At 47.7% G+C, this 15,773-nt stretch overlaps 1 protein-coding gene across 1 annotated transcript in view; it reads right to left on the reverse strand.

The window, feature by feature from the left end:
• The window catches only part of LOC143151801 (uncharacterized), a 62,652-nt gene extending 53,883 nt beyond the window's left edge, over positions 1–8,769 (reverse strand). The window contains exon 1 of the mRNA XM_076321237.1: positions 7,521–8,769. Within this exon, the coding sequence (XP_076177352.1) occupies positions 7,521–8,769 (1,249 nt within the window). The remainder of the gene's footprint in view (positions 1–7,520) is intronic.
• Positions 8,770–15,773: the final 7,004 nt, after the last annotated feature.

Below are 15,773 nucleotides of genomic sequence, written 5' to 3' on the forward strand. Positions count from 1 at the left end.
TCACACGGTAACAGACATTCGAATACCAATTGATTATGGTTTGGAGTACTGTTCAAGAGACGTTTGATTGCCGAAAATTTTCCAAAAGTTACTCGAGTTTCCTCGAATTCAATTTTATCTACTCGAATCACTTTTCTTTTAGCTCTGAGCGATAGGTCAACATTTTCTCCAGGCCCTCAAACTTCTCCAAACTCAATTTTACGCAGTCAAAGTCCTTAAGATCCCATGATGTTCGAGTTATCCCGCTCTTGAGATCCAATTCATCCACTCAAAGTATTACCTATTCAAGATCCCATGATCTTCGAGTTCTCTTGCTATTCAGAATATTACCTACTCAAGATTCCATAAACTTCGAGTTCTCTTGGCACTCAGAATATTACCTACTCAAGATCCATGATCCTCGAGTTCTCTCACTACTCAGAATATCACCCACTCGAAATATTACCTACTCAAGATCCACGATCTTCGAGTTCTCATACCACTCAAAACACTACCCACTCAAGATCCACGATCTTCGAGTTCTCTCTACTCAGAATATCACCCGCTAAAAACATCACCCACTCGTCATCTACTCCCCTAATTTTCTAGTTTCCCCGCTCTCGAGATCGCTAAATTCTACTCGAGGATTCTCCGAGTTCCTTCGTTCGATATTCGAAAAATCGTAGCCTCCCGGTTACGAGCCGAAACACATCCAGCTCTCTATATTTCTTCCACGCAGCTTGTAAAGCACGACACCGTGTCTCGGGGAGTTGAACAATCGCGATCGACGGGAACACGCAACGTTGTTTCTCGCGTCCAATTGAATCGGGAGGAGGATTTCGCGTTCACCTTTCGCAGACAAAGTGTCTGTTCAGCGATTGCGTCTGACAAGGGGGTACTGGGTTTCGCGGATTTGAATGGACGAAAGTCACCGTCCCCCTTGGGGAATTGCAGCTCGACTGGGGTATCCCAGCATCGCCGCGACGTAACGGCCCGAAAAAGATAGGACGAAAAGCATCTCTCGGTGGCCGGAGGATTTCATTCCTACTTGGAATTATCCTTTCTGTTTGCCTGATAGCGGTCCCTCGCTTCAGCTCGCAATCACTTCTTACAAAGGGGGGTTGCTGCCCGCGGCTCGCTCGTTGCAGTGAAACAATCTGTATTTTCCTATCGCTTTACCAACCCCCACCACGACCATAAGACGAGATACGCAGCGGCGACATTCTCCCGGATAAAACCTTCCGTTTCAATAATTTTCTCCCTCGAGAAGTGTTTTTTTTTCCTTTTTATTTTCGAAGCACAGTAGTTTTCGAGGCGTCGCGAAACTTTCGTCACTTTTACGATATATCGTCGAGGGGAAATCTACACAGGGAATTTTCCAACGTTACGATTCATTGAGCGATGAATTTTTTCAATTAAAAATACAAACTTGATCAATCTCTTCTGTGCAGGTTGGTAAGATTCGTTTTACTGATTCGTAAGATAGGAAATTGTGAGATTAAGTAGTTTTTAGGAATAGTTTCTCAATTGGATACTATGGAAGATTGTGAACTATGTGAACGCAATGTTTGGGAGTTTAATGTCGCGCCCTTCAGTGGTAATTTTATTTAAGTATTTTTATTTTTTTATTTCGGGGAATTATGCAAATAAGCTTCTGAAGCATCTGCACATCTCTGTTGCACGATTATTGGGAACTAAGTTTAGAATTTTATAATGGTAGAATTATTATCAGTTCCTTATATGCGATAAGAACGGTAGAATAGCTCGCTAGAACTATGTTCTTCCGTTTCACAGTCCTATCTCGAGCATTCGATCCAGCAAACGTTTCAGGCAATTGCGAAGCATCCTGTGTAATTAAATGGAAGGAAGTCGGGAGGGATCTCCTTTTACTATTCGCGTCATTAGTTATTTTATTGCTCGAAAGGATTCACTGAATTCTCAAGGATAGAACAAAGACCGGTTTCCATACATGAAATGTCGATCGAAGGGTTGCCGAGACAGGATCGTGCAACGTCAAAATGAAAAATGCAACGAAGGAACGATGAAATCGTTCTCGAGCTTGGATTTTGAGGCATCTTAACGACTACAATTTTTATATTTCATTTAATTCACATCGTCGAGTTTTAACGTAAAGATATCTTTCAATATAGCCGTAAATTAAATTATCTGTATTTGCAAACGCAAACAATTGAATTTATACTTTGCGAGAATGAAATATCTCGAAAAAAAAAAACAGAACTTTTATGTACCCAGATCGCTATCGTGAGAAGAACAGGTTAAAGAATTGATGAAATGGATATATTAACGGGAATTTCGTAATGAAAATATGTTGAGAAAGTTAAATCGTATTTTTTTAAACGATATCCACTATTGCAAAAAGTGTAAACTGCGAACGAATTTAAACTTTCGCAGTTTTCTAGGGACTTTGAATGCAAAGGTTGCTTACCAGAACCGATAAGTTGTCGATGGTTGGTAAGGTAGAATTTGACCGGGAATTACAAAGGATTCGCGAAGATACGAGAACAGCCAATAAGGATGACGGATTCGACAGCTTGTAGTTTGAATCGCGGACAACCTATAGGACTGTGTTTGTATCGAAAATATTGAAGTATCGTCTTTGTGAAACATCAATGTCTTTCTCGCGCGCCCTATGTTTAAGAACGGTGACTCCGAGAATCATATGCAAGTGAACCACTGAAGTCGGTAAAGATAACAGACTAAAAAAAATTGTCCATTGCTGCTATATCGACGAAAGAAGCTCGGAAACTGCGTTCGTAGCTGCGGACGAGGGTGGCGGAAGTTGCTTTTCTTTGATCACGAGATGACTATAGAAGATATACCTCTATAGGTATGTATTCTCAAAGTAAATTAATCTTTCAAATCATATGGTCCTAAATTTAAAGAATCTACAAGGATCTATGAATCTGGTTATAATTTTCCGTCACGTTTAACATTACGTCAAAAAGAAATGTCCAATAAAGAGATTGAGCTTTCCACGTTTAATAATTGAAAGATATTGAAATAAATTTTCAAAGCATTGGATTCGTAAGTAATCGACAATGTTTCTAAATATTCGTTACTTGGGCTTGTACCTTAAAAAGTTGAATTCATCACTTATTTTCTCTTACATCGATCTACATGTATTATAATACTATGGGGAAAGAATATTGGCTCGGGCCACTCTCATAATCAGCTCGTATATTCTTCAATGTTTTCCGAAGATAACATAAGAGGATCGCGTAATATTTCAGCTTCCAAGTCGTAAAGTGCGTTCAATTTCGTGCATGTTTTACGACGATTGGGGCACTCGGTTTCCCAGATTTTCGAATTCTCACGGGGGTCACGGGGTCTCCCGAGAAATCTATGAACGCACGATCGAACGGACGCGTTTCGCGCGCGAAAAACCGCGAAAAGGATTCTAGGAACGAGAGTTGCGAAATGGATTTAATTCTCTTCGAGCCAGCCAATAATTGCAACGTTTCAACAGCTTTCCAATAAAAGCGCGCTCGGTGGGAGCATAAATCCTCGAATAATTGAAAATTCCACAATCTCGTCGGAGGGATCTCGAAAATCCATTACAAACCTTTATCTCGACTGATGCGTTTCCGATTTTTCGCGCGAGTTCAATTTTCTTCGAGACGATCGAGAACCAGCCGTGTCTGACAAATAAGGGAACCCCACGAGTGCCAATTGTACCAACGATTACGAGAAGATCGATTAACGAGGATCGAGGAAAGATCGTGGAACATTCCAGGAAACGTTTCATCGTCGAATGCATCCACTCTCGCTCGATTAGCACGATACTCGGTTTTTGGCGATCTCCCCAATGGCGTGTTCTTTCACCGCGCTACTTTCCCACTGCGAAAGAGTCTGCACTTTACGCGAACAGCAATGCTAAGTACATGGTTTTCGTCTTACGAGCGATAGAATTTTATTTATCGAACGATCCACAACGAAAGAAACCTTGATCTCCGATTTTACGTAACGTGATTTCGCGAGACGATGTAAATTTCCGTTGGAAGACGCATTGGGAAATTCTATGCAAATAAACGAGTAAATTTATTCTGCTTTAGAAAGCGGACAAGTATTATTGCAGCGGTAATTACGTTTCGAAATCTGATTATTTTTATATTGCAGTCAGAGGACTGTATTTAGAAATAAAAAGTATGTCACAATGGGTGTAAATTTGTCTTTTTTTGTCACACCTTCGTCGAAGGTGCGAAGTAAATAGGTGTGAAAGTAAACTTCCTCCGTAGAAGGTACATTTTACCGAAGCTGCTACAGGTGCAAGTTCGAGATCCTCACCCACCCTGCGGTCCAAACTTGCCACTCAGTCGCCATTCTTCGTTCTCAAATCCGAGAAAGTTTTCACGCGAGAATTCATTTTTAAACGACCTCTTCACGGTGACCATCGAGGACCCTTTTACCCGAGGAAAGAACGAAACTATTTTCCAGAGGGTAGGAAAAAATTAATTTCAAAATCTTGAAAGTCTACGGTGCTCAAAGGAAAAATAAAAATGTGTTAAAATGTATATAAACTTTTCTTTCTTCGTGGTACCATTTAATCCCTCGCTGCAATACGAGTCGACATTTACACTATTTTGAGTATACGTGATCTCATTTTCCACTAGTCAAACTCGTGGTGTTCACGTCTGGTCCAAAATTGTTATCACGAGTCAGATTTTGAGAAGTTCACGTTTGGTTCGATATTTTTACCACGAGTCAGACTCGTGATGTTCACGTTCGGTCCTCGTTTGATCCACGAGTCAAATTCGTGATGTTCACGTTCGATCCACGAGTGAAAGTCCTGATGTTCACGTTTAAATCAAAATTATTATCACGAGTCAAACTCGTGACGTACACGTTCGATCCTCGTCCGATCCACGAGTTTGACTCGCGAGGTTCGTGTCCGGTCGTATAAATAAAATAAAATTTTTACCACGATTCTTCGAAGCGCTTCAAGGGGTTAACGAGGTGCCCCTCCCCTCCGTGGACACGATGTAATCAAGTACGGGCAGCAGGTTACGAGCCGTGGTGCCGATGGATCCGTTTCCCGCGCGTTACCATCGGAATCGATAAAACGATCGTAGCGCGCGTACCAGCACCGCCACGCGATTGCACGTGTACCCTTGCCGCGGACCCATGTAGGTTAAGAGTGCACGGTCGTGTGCAATATAGAACAGAACTCGTACAAGCCGCGAGTGCGAGTTACGGTAGGTAAGTACCGTTCACCGGGACGACAGTTGCCGTGCAGGTGTATGGAATCGCTTACACGCCGCGCGTATCTCGCCGCTAAGCTTCCTCGTTTCGCGGAAAACTTTTCGTTTCTTATCGGAGCGGTTCGGTCGTTCTCGAGTGGATGCACCCATCGACTCGGTACGATTTCGTTTATTTATCACGACTGTTGGCTAACTCGGCACTGTTAAGGATTCTTTTCCCTTTTTTCCGTCACACTGGACAAACTTAGATTCCATTCCGCTTCATTTGTCGATTTTCTACATTCGTAGGAAATCGAAACAGAGCGAAGAACCGTGGTATATCTCCGATCGATGAAAGAGACGGTGGTTAGCCTTACCTCCCCCCTAGGTTGCTACCATAGTTGTGGTTCGCTCGAAAAGAGACGAAGGTTTCATTTTCGTCCGAAAAGTTCAAGAATTACTGTCTTTCCACGGCCAGGAGAACTTTCGCATGAAATTCAGTCGTTAAGGAATAATTGAAGTCTAAGGTTTAAAGGTTAACAAGTCTTAAAGTTATGCCTGGGGAACTATTAAACGTTCGCGGAGATAGAAGACTAAGAATAATTTCGAGTCGGCATACGGTTATCTTAGAGATTCACTAACAATTTTAACATATAGATCGTTCAGAGGTATCTTTAGTCATGGATCTTAATTCTTGGTGATTTTCCAGCCCTCTAGAATCACTGTCGTCGTTTGGGCTCGTTCGAAGACACTGTAGGTGCTGAAAGGTATCGTTTCGGCCAAGATGGTACGAGAACGAGCGCGTTGGTGTCTCGACGCGGTGAAAAGAATACTTTCGAAGGAATTCGAGCATCGAGGAAACATTAAAGTCCGTAGGATGAGTCTAAAAAGCACATTCGCAGGTGCAGGAGGCTGGAAATAGTTAAAAAAATATTAGAAGCAACCCGGACTCGGCACACGGCACTAAACTCGAGGATTTACCAGCAGTCCCTCTATTCAGATCGTGCGAAGATTTCAGCGGTGGGCATCTAAGCTCATTTGTAACGCTCCTCGGTACATCGCGAGTGATATCATCCGCCGTGATCTCCGAGGATCTCCGCGATTAAAGAAGAAATTACCAACTGCGGGCGCGGGGATATCATACACGCCTCGTGAAACCGCAAGAACCTGCTCGCTGTAAGCTTATTAGACCCCAGTGATCACAACTACAGACCAAAAAGACATAATCCGATAGACCTATCCAGCAGATGTATCAGCGGTAATCTTGATTCTTAGCACATGCGAACATCTCGCGCGTTCGAACCGCTACGGTGGAAATATTTAGGTAACCGCAACCGCGCGGCCACAATGTACACGATTATCGTTTCTTCTTGCATTCGTTTACATCCTCCCGTGGGAAATTTATAAATACACCGCAGGAACGACCAACCGGAAACCGATGTTTCTTTTTCGGGGCACCTAGCGTATTTAAAGACGAGACGACCACGCGATGCTTCCTTGAACGCCCGGCTCTAACTTTGGAGGTGTTTGACAGATTCGTGAAACATCTATGTAAACACCGTGTGTTTACGCGTAGCGAATGAAACGTCGCGTATACGATAGGGAATCGTCGAGTATTTAAACGTAGAGGAAACTCTAAAGAAGAATCGTGTACACGTTTCTCAAACGCTGGAATATTAGGAACCTTTGAGCATCTAGACGGTTGACTCGATTTAAGAGGGGAAAACAATAGGAGAGGTTGGTTCAGTCACTTCTTTCACCACTGGTCCCTATAAACTCGGTTTCCCATTTAGTTCCTGGATAAAGGTATTTTCAGAGTCCGATATCTTTTCCCTGAACAGTTGGCGATGTTAAAGAACCATCTGTTCGAACTATAGGTCCCCAGAGGTATTAATTTCACTGCTCGTTCTTTGGCAACCCAATCCTCGTCATCCTTCCATCTACCTATTTTAGACAGTACCGGACGACACTATCGTTCGATCTCATTCGTACAGCTCACTCCCACGCACGGACCACTCCTCCGTGGTAAATTTTTCCTAACGTTCTGAGCTATACTCCACCTCCTTTCGTACCACTCGAGTTAACCTCGAGCACCTCTACTCGTATTCACGAAAGACCGAAAGTGTCTTTCTCGACAACAACGCTCGAATCTCAATCTCTAATATTTCCCCTACCAAACCCATTCGTGAGGGTTCAACATCGTGCCGGGCCCTGCGGAGTAATCCCCGGACACCTGTCTATTATCTAGCCATCGACCATACGTTTCCCTCGTCCTTCACAAATCTCGAAGTAACTTCCCGGTTAACGTCCGATAAGAACCAATCCCTAGGACAACCCTCGTACCTGCGTGTCCAAGGTCCATCCGAAACCGTTCCAGCATGGGCGAGAGTATAGTTCCCGAGGCAAGCTGTACACCGTGACAGATCGTCTGAACGAGGACCGCTACCAGTACGATCGCGTGTCCCCAACCACCCTCTGGATAATAATGTCTCTTCAACGTGATCCTCTTCCGGGCATTTATCGCGGTTAGGGACTCCTCCTCGCCGTCGTTTCCCTCGTCCATCAGATCCTCGTAATCGTGGACGCTGCCCAAACCACCTTCGAGGATCAGTTGCTCGGAGAAACGTCTCCTCATGATCTTCGGTGTGACGGTCGCGGCGCTGCTCCTGCGACGTTCACCGGGACTCTGTTCCACGAGTCCCCTCCTCTGAGCGGAACGTTTGTCCGCGGGGGGTTCTCGGTTGGTATCGTTCTCGTGGTTACGCAACGACGACCAGGCCTCCTTGGCGACCTTCTCCTCCGGTTGAAAACACGGTGGACTGGTTCTCCCGACGATCGGTTTCGTCGCGGTCGCGTCTATGGTCCTTTTGGCGCAGTCGGCGGTGGCGTCTCTGGGCGGCGTTTGCTCCGAGAAGCGACGCTTATCGGCGGCGAGGATCTTGCAGCCGCGTGACTGCGTTTGATCCGAGTGCCGACGCTGGATCACCGCGGCGATCGTCTCCCGATCCTCCTTGATCTCGTGGAACAGACTGGCGACCGAGTTCCTGCCGGAAGAGGGCGGTAGCAGGCTCTGGCAGGTGGACACCGAGTACCCGGAGTCCTTCCTCTTGGTACCGGGGTAAGAGTGATCCTTGCTCGAGCAGGTGGAGATCTTACGACGATAGTATTGGCATTGGCTGCAACGACACTGGCACTGGCACTGACACTCCGACGAGACGGACAGCTTCGCCGTTAGCAAGCAACGACACTTGGCCAGTCGGGCCAGTAGCTCCGGGTGAGACAGGAAGACCTCCGGTATCTCGATGCTACCGTTCCAGGATCGACTGGTGTCCGTCGAGGAGGTCCTCGTCAGGTCGCGTTTCAACGCAGAACTCGCCGTGGACCATGTCTCCGACTCCAAGCTAGAATTGTCCGGCAATCTGGCCCGTCTCTGAACGATCGGTTGCTGGTACCTTATTATCGGCGCCTCTCGATGGCTGGATTCCGATGCTTCGTCCGTTTCCAGATTGACCATCGCGGCACTGTAAGAGTCGCGACGCTTGCGATACGTATCGCTGTTCGGTGGACTCGATAAACCAGCTCCAGCCTCCATTCTGCCTACGTTGATTTTTCAACGATCGTAATTATGATTAGATGGTGATCGATAAACCCGAGACGCGCGCATGCGCCCGGTCTGGCTCGCGTACGGTGGTATCGCACCGTTCAAATGGGACCACCGCAGGGCAACCCTTCGATTTTTCGCTACGGTTCGGTTTTTAAACCGCTCGCGAGCCAGTACCCCGGCAAGGATGATGGCGAGGATCGATAACGAACATCTGCCTCGTTCGAGAGATTTGTTGGTTTACCGCTCACCGTTCCTCCGACGATGTAGATTCGATGTATTTAGACCAGCGACGGCCGAGCTATGGGCCAGCTGGCAAAATTGAGAAGACTCTCGAGCTATTGGGCGCTAACCTGTTGGGTATCCCTGGAAGAGGGAAACTCGTTCACTTTTTTTCTCATTGAAAGGGAAAAGTAACCTAGACCCGAGTTCAGAAAAGAGAGATACGTCACTTATTTGGGATTGAGAAGATAAAGTAACCTGGACTTGATTTTAGAAACGAGAGATATGTCAATTTTTGTAATTGAGATTGAGAAGTAGCTTAAACCCAATCCTAGAAAAGAGATGTGTAAATTGTCTTGCGCTATGAAAGGGAAGAGTAACCCACACCTAACTCCAGAGAAGGATAGCGAGTCGACGCACCGACTATCGCTCACGAGGAAGATGTAAATTGAAATTAGACACGTGTCAACGTTTAGATCTCGTTCCGTCTAAAACTATTATCGTCAATGTTAACCGATCGGTGGTTCCGCGCGAACTACCGCTGTTGCGCAAACTGCAACGACACGAATGCACCGTCTTCGAGAGTTCATCAATCAACGGTGCACAATGTTCCCCTTGTGTTACGCAAACCGTAACGATATTAATACACTTCAAAATTCATTAATCCATCGGAATATCACTCGGTCGGTACGCAACTCGCGAAAGAAAATGTTCACCGGCCGCAATTAGAAGAGTATTGTCCGCTACTAGATGCATCCACGACCGGGAGTCGGTTATGCAAACCAGTATCCTTTCTCACTTTTCTCTGGTAGCGCGGTTCGCGCTGTTTCATCCTTCGATCGGACGATGAGAGATCGTCGGGCGAGTGTTCTCCATTTGTCCACGACAACCGAGAACGGTAACGACGCGTGTCCGTTGGCACGAGCGATGCACACTCGGTAGCGCTCAACTCACCGTGAACTTGTTTCGAGGTTCGCCACTGGTTCGTGTATTAACCCGAAAACGTTAACTTTCCATGAAATTACGAACGAGAACTCACGAGAAGATTCCGGGAGATCGTGGTCGATTACGAGTCAACGCTCAAATCACCGCGAACTTGTTTCGAGGTTTACCACTGATTGGTGTATCAACGCGAGAACGTTAACTTTCCACGAAATTACGAACGAGAACTCGCGAGAAGATTCCCGTAGATCGTGATAAATTACACGAGTCAATGCTCAAGTCACCGCGAACTTGTTTCGAGGTTTGCCACTGGTTGGTGTATCAACGCGAGAACGTTAACTTTCCACGAAATTACGAAGGAGAACTCGCGAGAGTATTCCCGTAGCTCGTGATCGATTACGAGTTAACGCGAAGGAACCGCTCGCGTCTGTTTGGAAGCGATCGCGGCGAAAGCCTCGTCCTAACTGTCAGGTACGAAGGGAGGGGGGTAGAAACAAATCGAGAGTCTCGTCCCTCGTAGGGTCCTTCGCGGGTTGCATCGCGATGCCCTGCACGCCTCGACGCCGTACGTGAGGCTCTCGCGACGCGTACAGACTGTTGATACGACGTCCCCGATTTTTTCACGCGACGCGTGGCGATCAGGGGCACGCACCGGTGTCGCCTCACTTTCGTACCGTTTAACGAGCCGGAGAGGGGGAATTAAATAATCCACCGTACGCGAAACGTTTACGAGCGTGATCGCGGCGCCACGCTGACGCACACCGGTTACACGTTCCCTCGTTTTTTCTTATTTTCCTTTACGACACGGGGCACGGCCGTCCGGTAACGATTACGTTCGTGGATTCACCGTACGGAGTGGAGGGTCGGGGGGCACCATTAACCGTACAAAACCGGGGTGCAAGAGACGCGAGTACCGAGCGTTTAAAATATTCATCTCGCCGCCCGCTAACGAAGTAAACCTCTTCATTTGCGCGGCCGATGGTTCTCGCGAGGGAAGATACGATTACCACCGACTCAACGATACGGTGCGCTATATATTTTCGGTTTTGCGAGCCACCGAGATAAGGAGATCGCCCGTCGAAAATATTGACCATTCGTGGTAATGCACTGCAATCGGAGCCGATACCGAACGATGTTCCACTCCGCTGAGTCATTAAGCGATCGTTAAACAGACCGAGAAGAAAAAGAAACGCGTGGGAAGAAAGTTTGCGGGAACTACGGTCGGATTTTTTCTTTTCGAAATTATCGATCGACCGCGCCGTGTTATTTAAAGTACAGCGGCCAACTTTTTAAATCGATAATACCACGAGCGGGAAAAGAACTCTTCGGTTGATTGCGAGAGGTCTCCTCGAGTGTCTCGAATCGAAATAACGCTGAAATAGAACGATTCGTCTTACGATTTGCCCACTTTCGAAACGATAAATATTCTTCGAGAGAAACACCGAGTTGTAAAATACTTAGAGGTGACGATCGCTGTTCCAGCGCTCGCGCAATGGAGTTACTTACCTCGAAGCGTATCATCTACCGAGGTTATCTCCGGTCAATTTACGTGTTACGATCACCGTGGTAATCAACAATCGAGCCACGTTTTTACGATCAACCCCACCTGGATTAGTCAGGAATTGTCGACGGAAGGTAATTTAAAATCGTTTTAAATCACCCACGAATTTTACCAATGAATAATACAGAGGCGGAGAGAGGTCCTCGGTGGCCTCTCGAATTAATTCTCACGGAATTAATTAGTTTCTTAACCGGAAATATTTCCGAGATTGGAAAATTCTTATCGGAGCGGTACGCTTTTGTTATGCCAGTCACCGAACGAATACAAATTTGAATATTCAGGGGTTCTGAACGTTTTCGAGGCAAGTATCGTCTTAGCTTTCGGGAAGCAGACTTTTCTTAAACATTTACCCTGGTTATCAACCGTTCACTTTGGCGTTACAACCGCCATCGCGATCAACGAACTATCGAGCCGCGTTCCAGTCCATCCTTGTCATTAAGCCCACGAGGCTCGCGTCAAATATTTGCCGAGTCTGTCGTAACGAGCGCAGCTAAAAAAAAAGAAGGAGAAGGAAACTCGACAAAAAGTTTGATTTATGGACCCACGGGTCCGATCGTATCTTCGAACACGGTTTTCACTTAACGCGATCGGGCCGGCACCGAAAATCGCGCGAGTCCTCCCGCCCGATCGCTTAATAACCCGATTCGACAGGCGGACTTCCGATTAAGATAAACGACCCTCGATTAAGGGGGTAGGTCCTAGAGAGCCGAAATTTAAGCCTCCTTTGGCTATCGATTTTAAAAAACGAACCCTCGGTTTCTTCTCGAGACGCTTTTGTGTATTTTAAGCGACAGGGAGGATGAAGTGTTGGCGAGAATCAAAGAAGTTCTATACGTAGAAAGCAATCGATCGTTGAAGCGCAAGAACGAAACGTATCGATTCTCCTTCGGTATTATCGCGGCCCAGAGGAGAAAGAAATTTATTTTTTTATTGTGCGAGTACATTAGTATCGAGATGTAGTTTGCACGTGTGTCAAGTTTCGAGTCAATCGATCGATTTTACCTCGAGATGTATCGACTGCTAATTCAGAGTCTTATTACTTGGTCAATTTTTCCAACTTTCGTAATCAGTTTGTCGGTACACGATTACCGAAGCTACGATTACGAGAAAGTGGGAAAAATTTCTTTTATTCAAAAAGGAAATTTTTGTATCGGGTTGTTCGGAAAGTCATTTCGTTCTTTCTCGGTGAAAATGAAACACGATTGTTTCAGAGAGTATAAACATTTTTTTAAATTATACATTCTCCATTTTGAAAAATGAAATTACTTTCCAAACGACCCAATATTTCGTTCTCGATTCCTAGCACATATTTCCCACTCGACCGTTAAAAGTTAATTTCAAGAGTAACTACACCCACGCACTTCAATCCCTCTCAATATCTTACATTCAGAATTGCAAGAAATTGTTGTACGTTCTTCATTTCGAAAACACCCTCTTCCTATACACTTCTTTCCCAAGACGTACTATATCGAACCGTTGACAAATAGCCCAATAAAACCCAAACACGCGACATTCTTCTCCGCCATTCGATACCCCTGAAATCTTAGTCAGACCTATCGTCGCGTTCCCTCATCAGAATCTCAATCCTCCTTTAAAAAAAATTCATTTCCATACTCATCCGCAACATCTACGAAAAAAGTTTCGCATATCCCGATCGATGTACCCCTCGAGCAACGAACGATTCCTCCGCATAGGTAGACGGACGAAGGGGTCTACACACGTGCCTAAGGGGGTTGCTTACCTGCGCTGTGAAGCGGCGGCTGATGGAACTTGAGCTCAGCCGTGAGGTGCCAGCTGCCCGGCGCCGCGAGCTGCAAACCGATCCCGAGGAAATGAACGAGCACCGAGCAAGTCACGATCACGTATCCCCAGCCGCCCTCCGGGTAGTAGTGCCTCCTCAAGGTAGCCTCCTTCCTGACGTCGTTCGTCGATCGACGTTCACCGTTCTTCTTGCGCCCGCGTCTCTCCTCACGGCCGTCCTTAATCCTATTCCTGGCGCTCCCAATTAGACCGCTCGTTCCTATTCTCTGCCAGCTGTTCCTCATTTTAGACTCCACCGTGGAATATTTACGGATCGCTTCCGCCTTCCCGGAACCGGTGACTCGACACCGGCCACCAACCACCGCGTTCCCATCCGATATCGGAGAACCGAAAGGGTCTACCCTCTGCCTGAGCATACCCTCGGACGTGCACTTGGGACAGGCGTGTTGCGGTCTACCCGCGGCTTCGGTTGGAGACGTGTAATCGTGCACCTGGTCACGAACACGCGGATCCTTCCCCGGGGTCGTTTCACGGGACGTGCACGCCTCGACTCGGACGATCGTCTCCACCGCAGGGGAATCCTCGTCTTGGTCGTCCGGTTTGCGATTCTCTCGGTCGCGTCTCGAGGACTCGGAGACCTTCGATTCGATCTCGTTGGTATCCTCCAGAGATCCTTTGTCGATCGAGAACGATTCGTCCCGTTTCTCGACAGGTGGATCCACCGTGGTTGGGAACGCGACACCGTTGGACGATTTCAGCTCCTCGAGATCCTGGGTGCGTTTTGTCGACGACTCTTCCGAAGTTTCCAATCCGAGAGCGTTTGCTCGGGAATCTTCGAGTTCTTTCTTGTCCTCGCGATCTCTGTCGCGCGTCGGGGATCCCCTTTTCGATTCTATTGTCTCTTCTTCCGATCGGTGAACCGTCGAATCCGATTCACTCGGTCGAGGGTCTTGTTTCTTGGAGCGTTCGTCAGTGGTTTCAACGGAGAGATCTCCGGATGATTTGGATTCTATGCGTCCGGGTGATTCCGGTTCGGTAGGGCCCCTTCTCGGCTCGTTCATGACGCCAGGTGGTAAGGAGCGTAGCTCGAACGTTTCGTCGTGTTCACCGCGACGATCGCGAGGCCCGATGGCCACCGTTTCGTCCACGAAGAGACGTTTCATATCCGTGGTGGTCGCGCCGCCATGATCGAGGAGAACGATCTCGTCGATCCAGCCGGGCCTGACGAGCAACGGACGGAGGAGGAGGTTCTCGCGGATCGTCGGGATGATCGTGAAAGCGCGCGAGAGCGGATCGACGCGCACCTTCACCGTCTGCGGCGCCCGGTCCGGCCAGGAGCTGCTGTGTCTCATGCTCTTCCGATCTTCCTCGCGCACTGTCATCTCCGGGTGGTTTCATCGGGATCTAGAGACCGATAGCGGCTGGAATCCTCTTCGCGGAGCGTCTGGACAAAATTAGGCGCGCTCTAGTTTCGACGAGCCGGGATCCCAGCCACGGACAAACGGACGAGAAGATCACCTCGGAGAGTAGAATCCCCCACGGGACACTGTTCTTCCCAAGATCTCCGGTGAACGGGCACTGCTGGATACCGTGGAACGACTGCATCTTTCGGCACCGTTCGCGATCACTAAGATACGCGCACCCTTGTTCGATTAACCGATACGTTCTGGATCCTCCACGGACACTCTTACCTAGACACTCCGGGTCATCTGAAATCGACACGACGACACCAGGAACAAGAATACTATTCTATCTGTATGTACAGAGTTCTTGGACCGTCCAGGTTACACGGTTCCTCGAGATCTCTTCGGTTCGTCCGCGCAGAGTCTCTAAATCGTTGTCCGTTTCGAGATCCTCGCACCTGGTCGACGAATCCTCGCGCGCGTCGATTTACAGTATGAGGAAGATTCTCGGGAGAACGGTTGGCGGTTCGGTGGGTCCGTGACGAAGATCGTTCGAAAAGGAAGAAACGGTCCTGGCGAGTGCGCCAGGATGACTGCTACGCACGTGCTGCTCAGTTGCGAGCAACCTCCCTCTTCTTCCCTCGTTCTCCCTACCCCGCTCGCGCTGTCCTCCTCTTCCCAATGGCGGGCGCATGCCTGCAATATTCGACGAATCGCGGAGCCCGTGCACCAGGAGGGTTCAGTTTCCCGTGCGTTCCTCGGATTTCGGACAATCGCGCGCTAACGAGAATCGGGAGGACGGTACCGCGAAACTCCTCGCGGATCGGGACGCTTTCGTTTCGCGCGGAATGCGACACGAACGCCACGGATCGACGTTTACGGTCCGCGAGGAACACGCGCGCGTAAAACTCGACTCGCGTGGAACTCGCGAGAACCACCGTGCTCGTAAAACTCCCTGGAACTCGTTAACTCGGATTCAACCGTGGTTTGACAAGCGTTTCGCGCTCGTTATCGGGAATCTTTATATACATCTTCGGGACAAACCGTGTCGAGTTGCTTCCGGTTTTCAGATAGGTCGAGGAACGCAGAGGAGACGGTCCGAGCTG

Source organism: Ptiloglossa arizonensis, chromosome 10 (assembly GCF_051014685.1).
Source record: "Ptiloglossa arizonensis isolate GNS036 chromosome 10, iyPtiAriz1_principal, whole genome shotgun sequence".
Taxonomy (NCBI): Eukaryota; Metazoa; Arthropoda; class Insecta; order Hymenoptera; family Colletidae; genus Ptiloglossa; species Ptiloglossa arizonensis.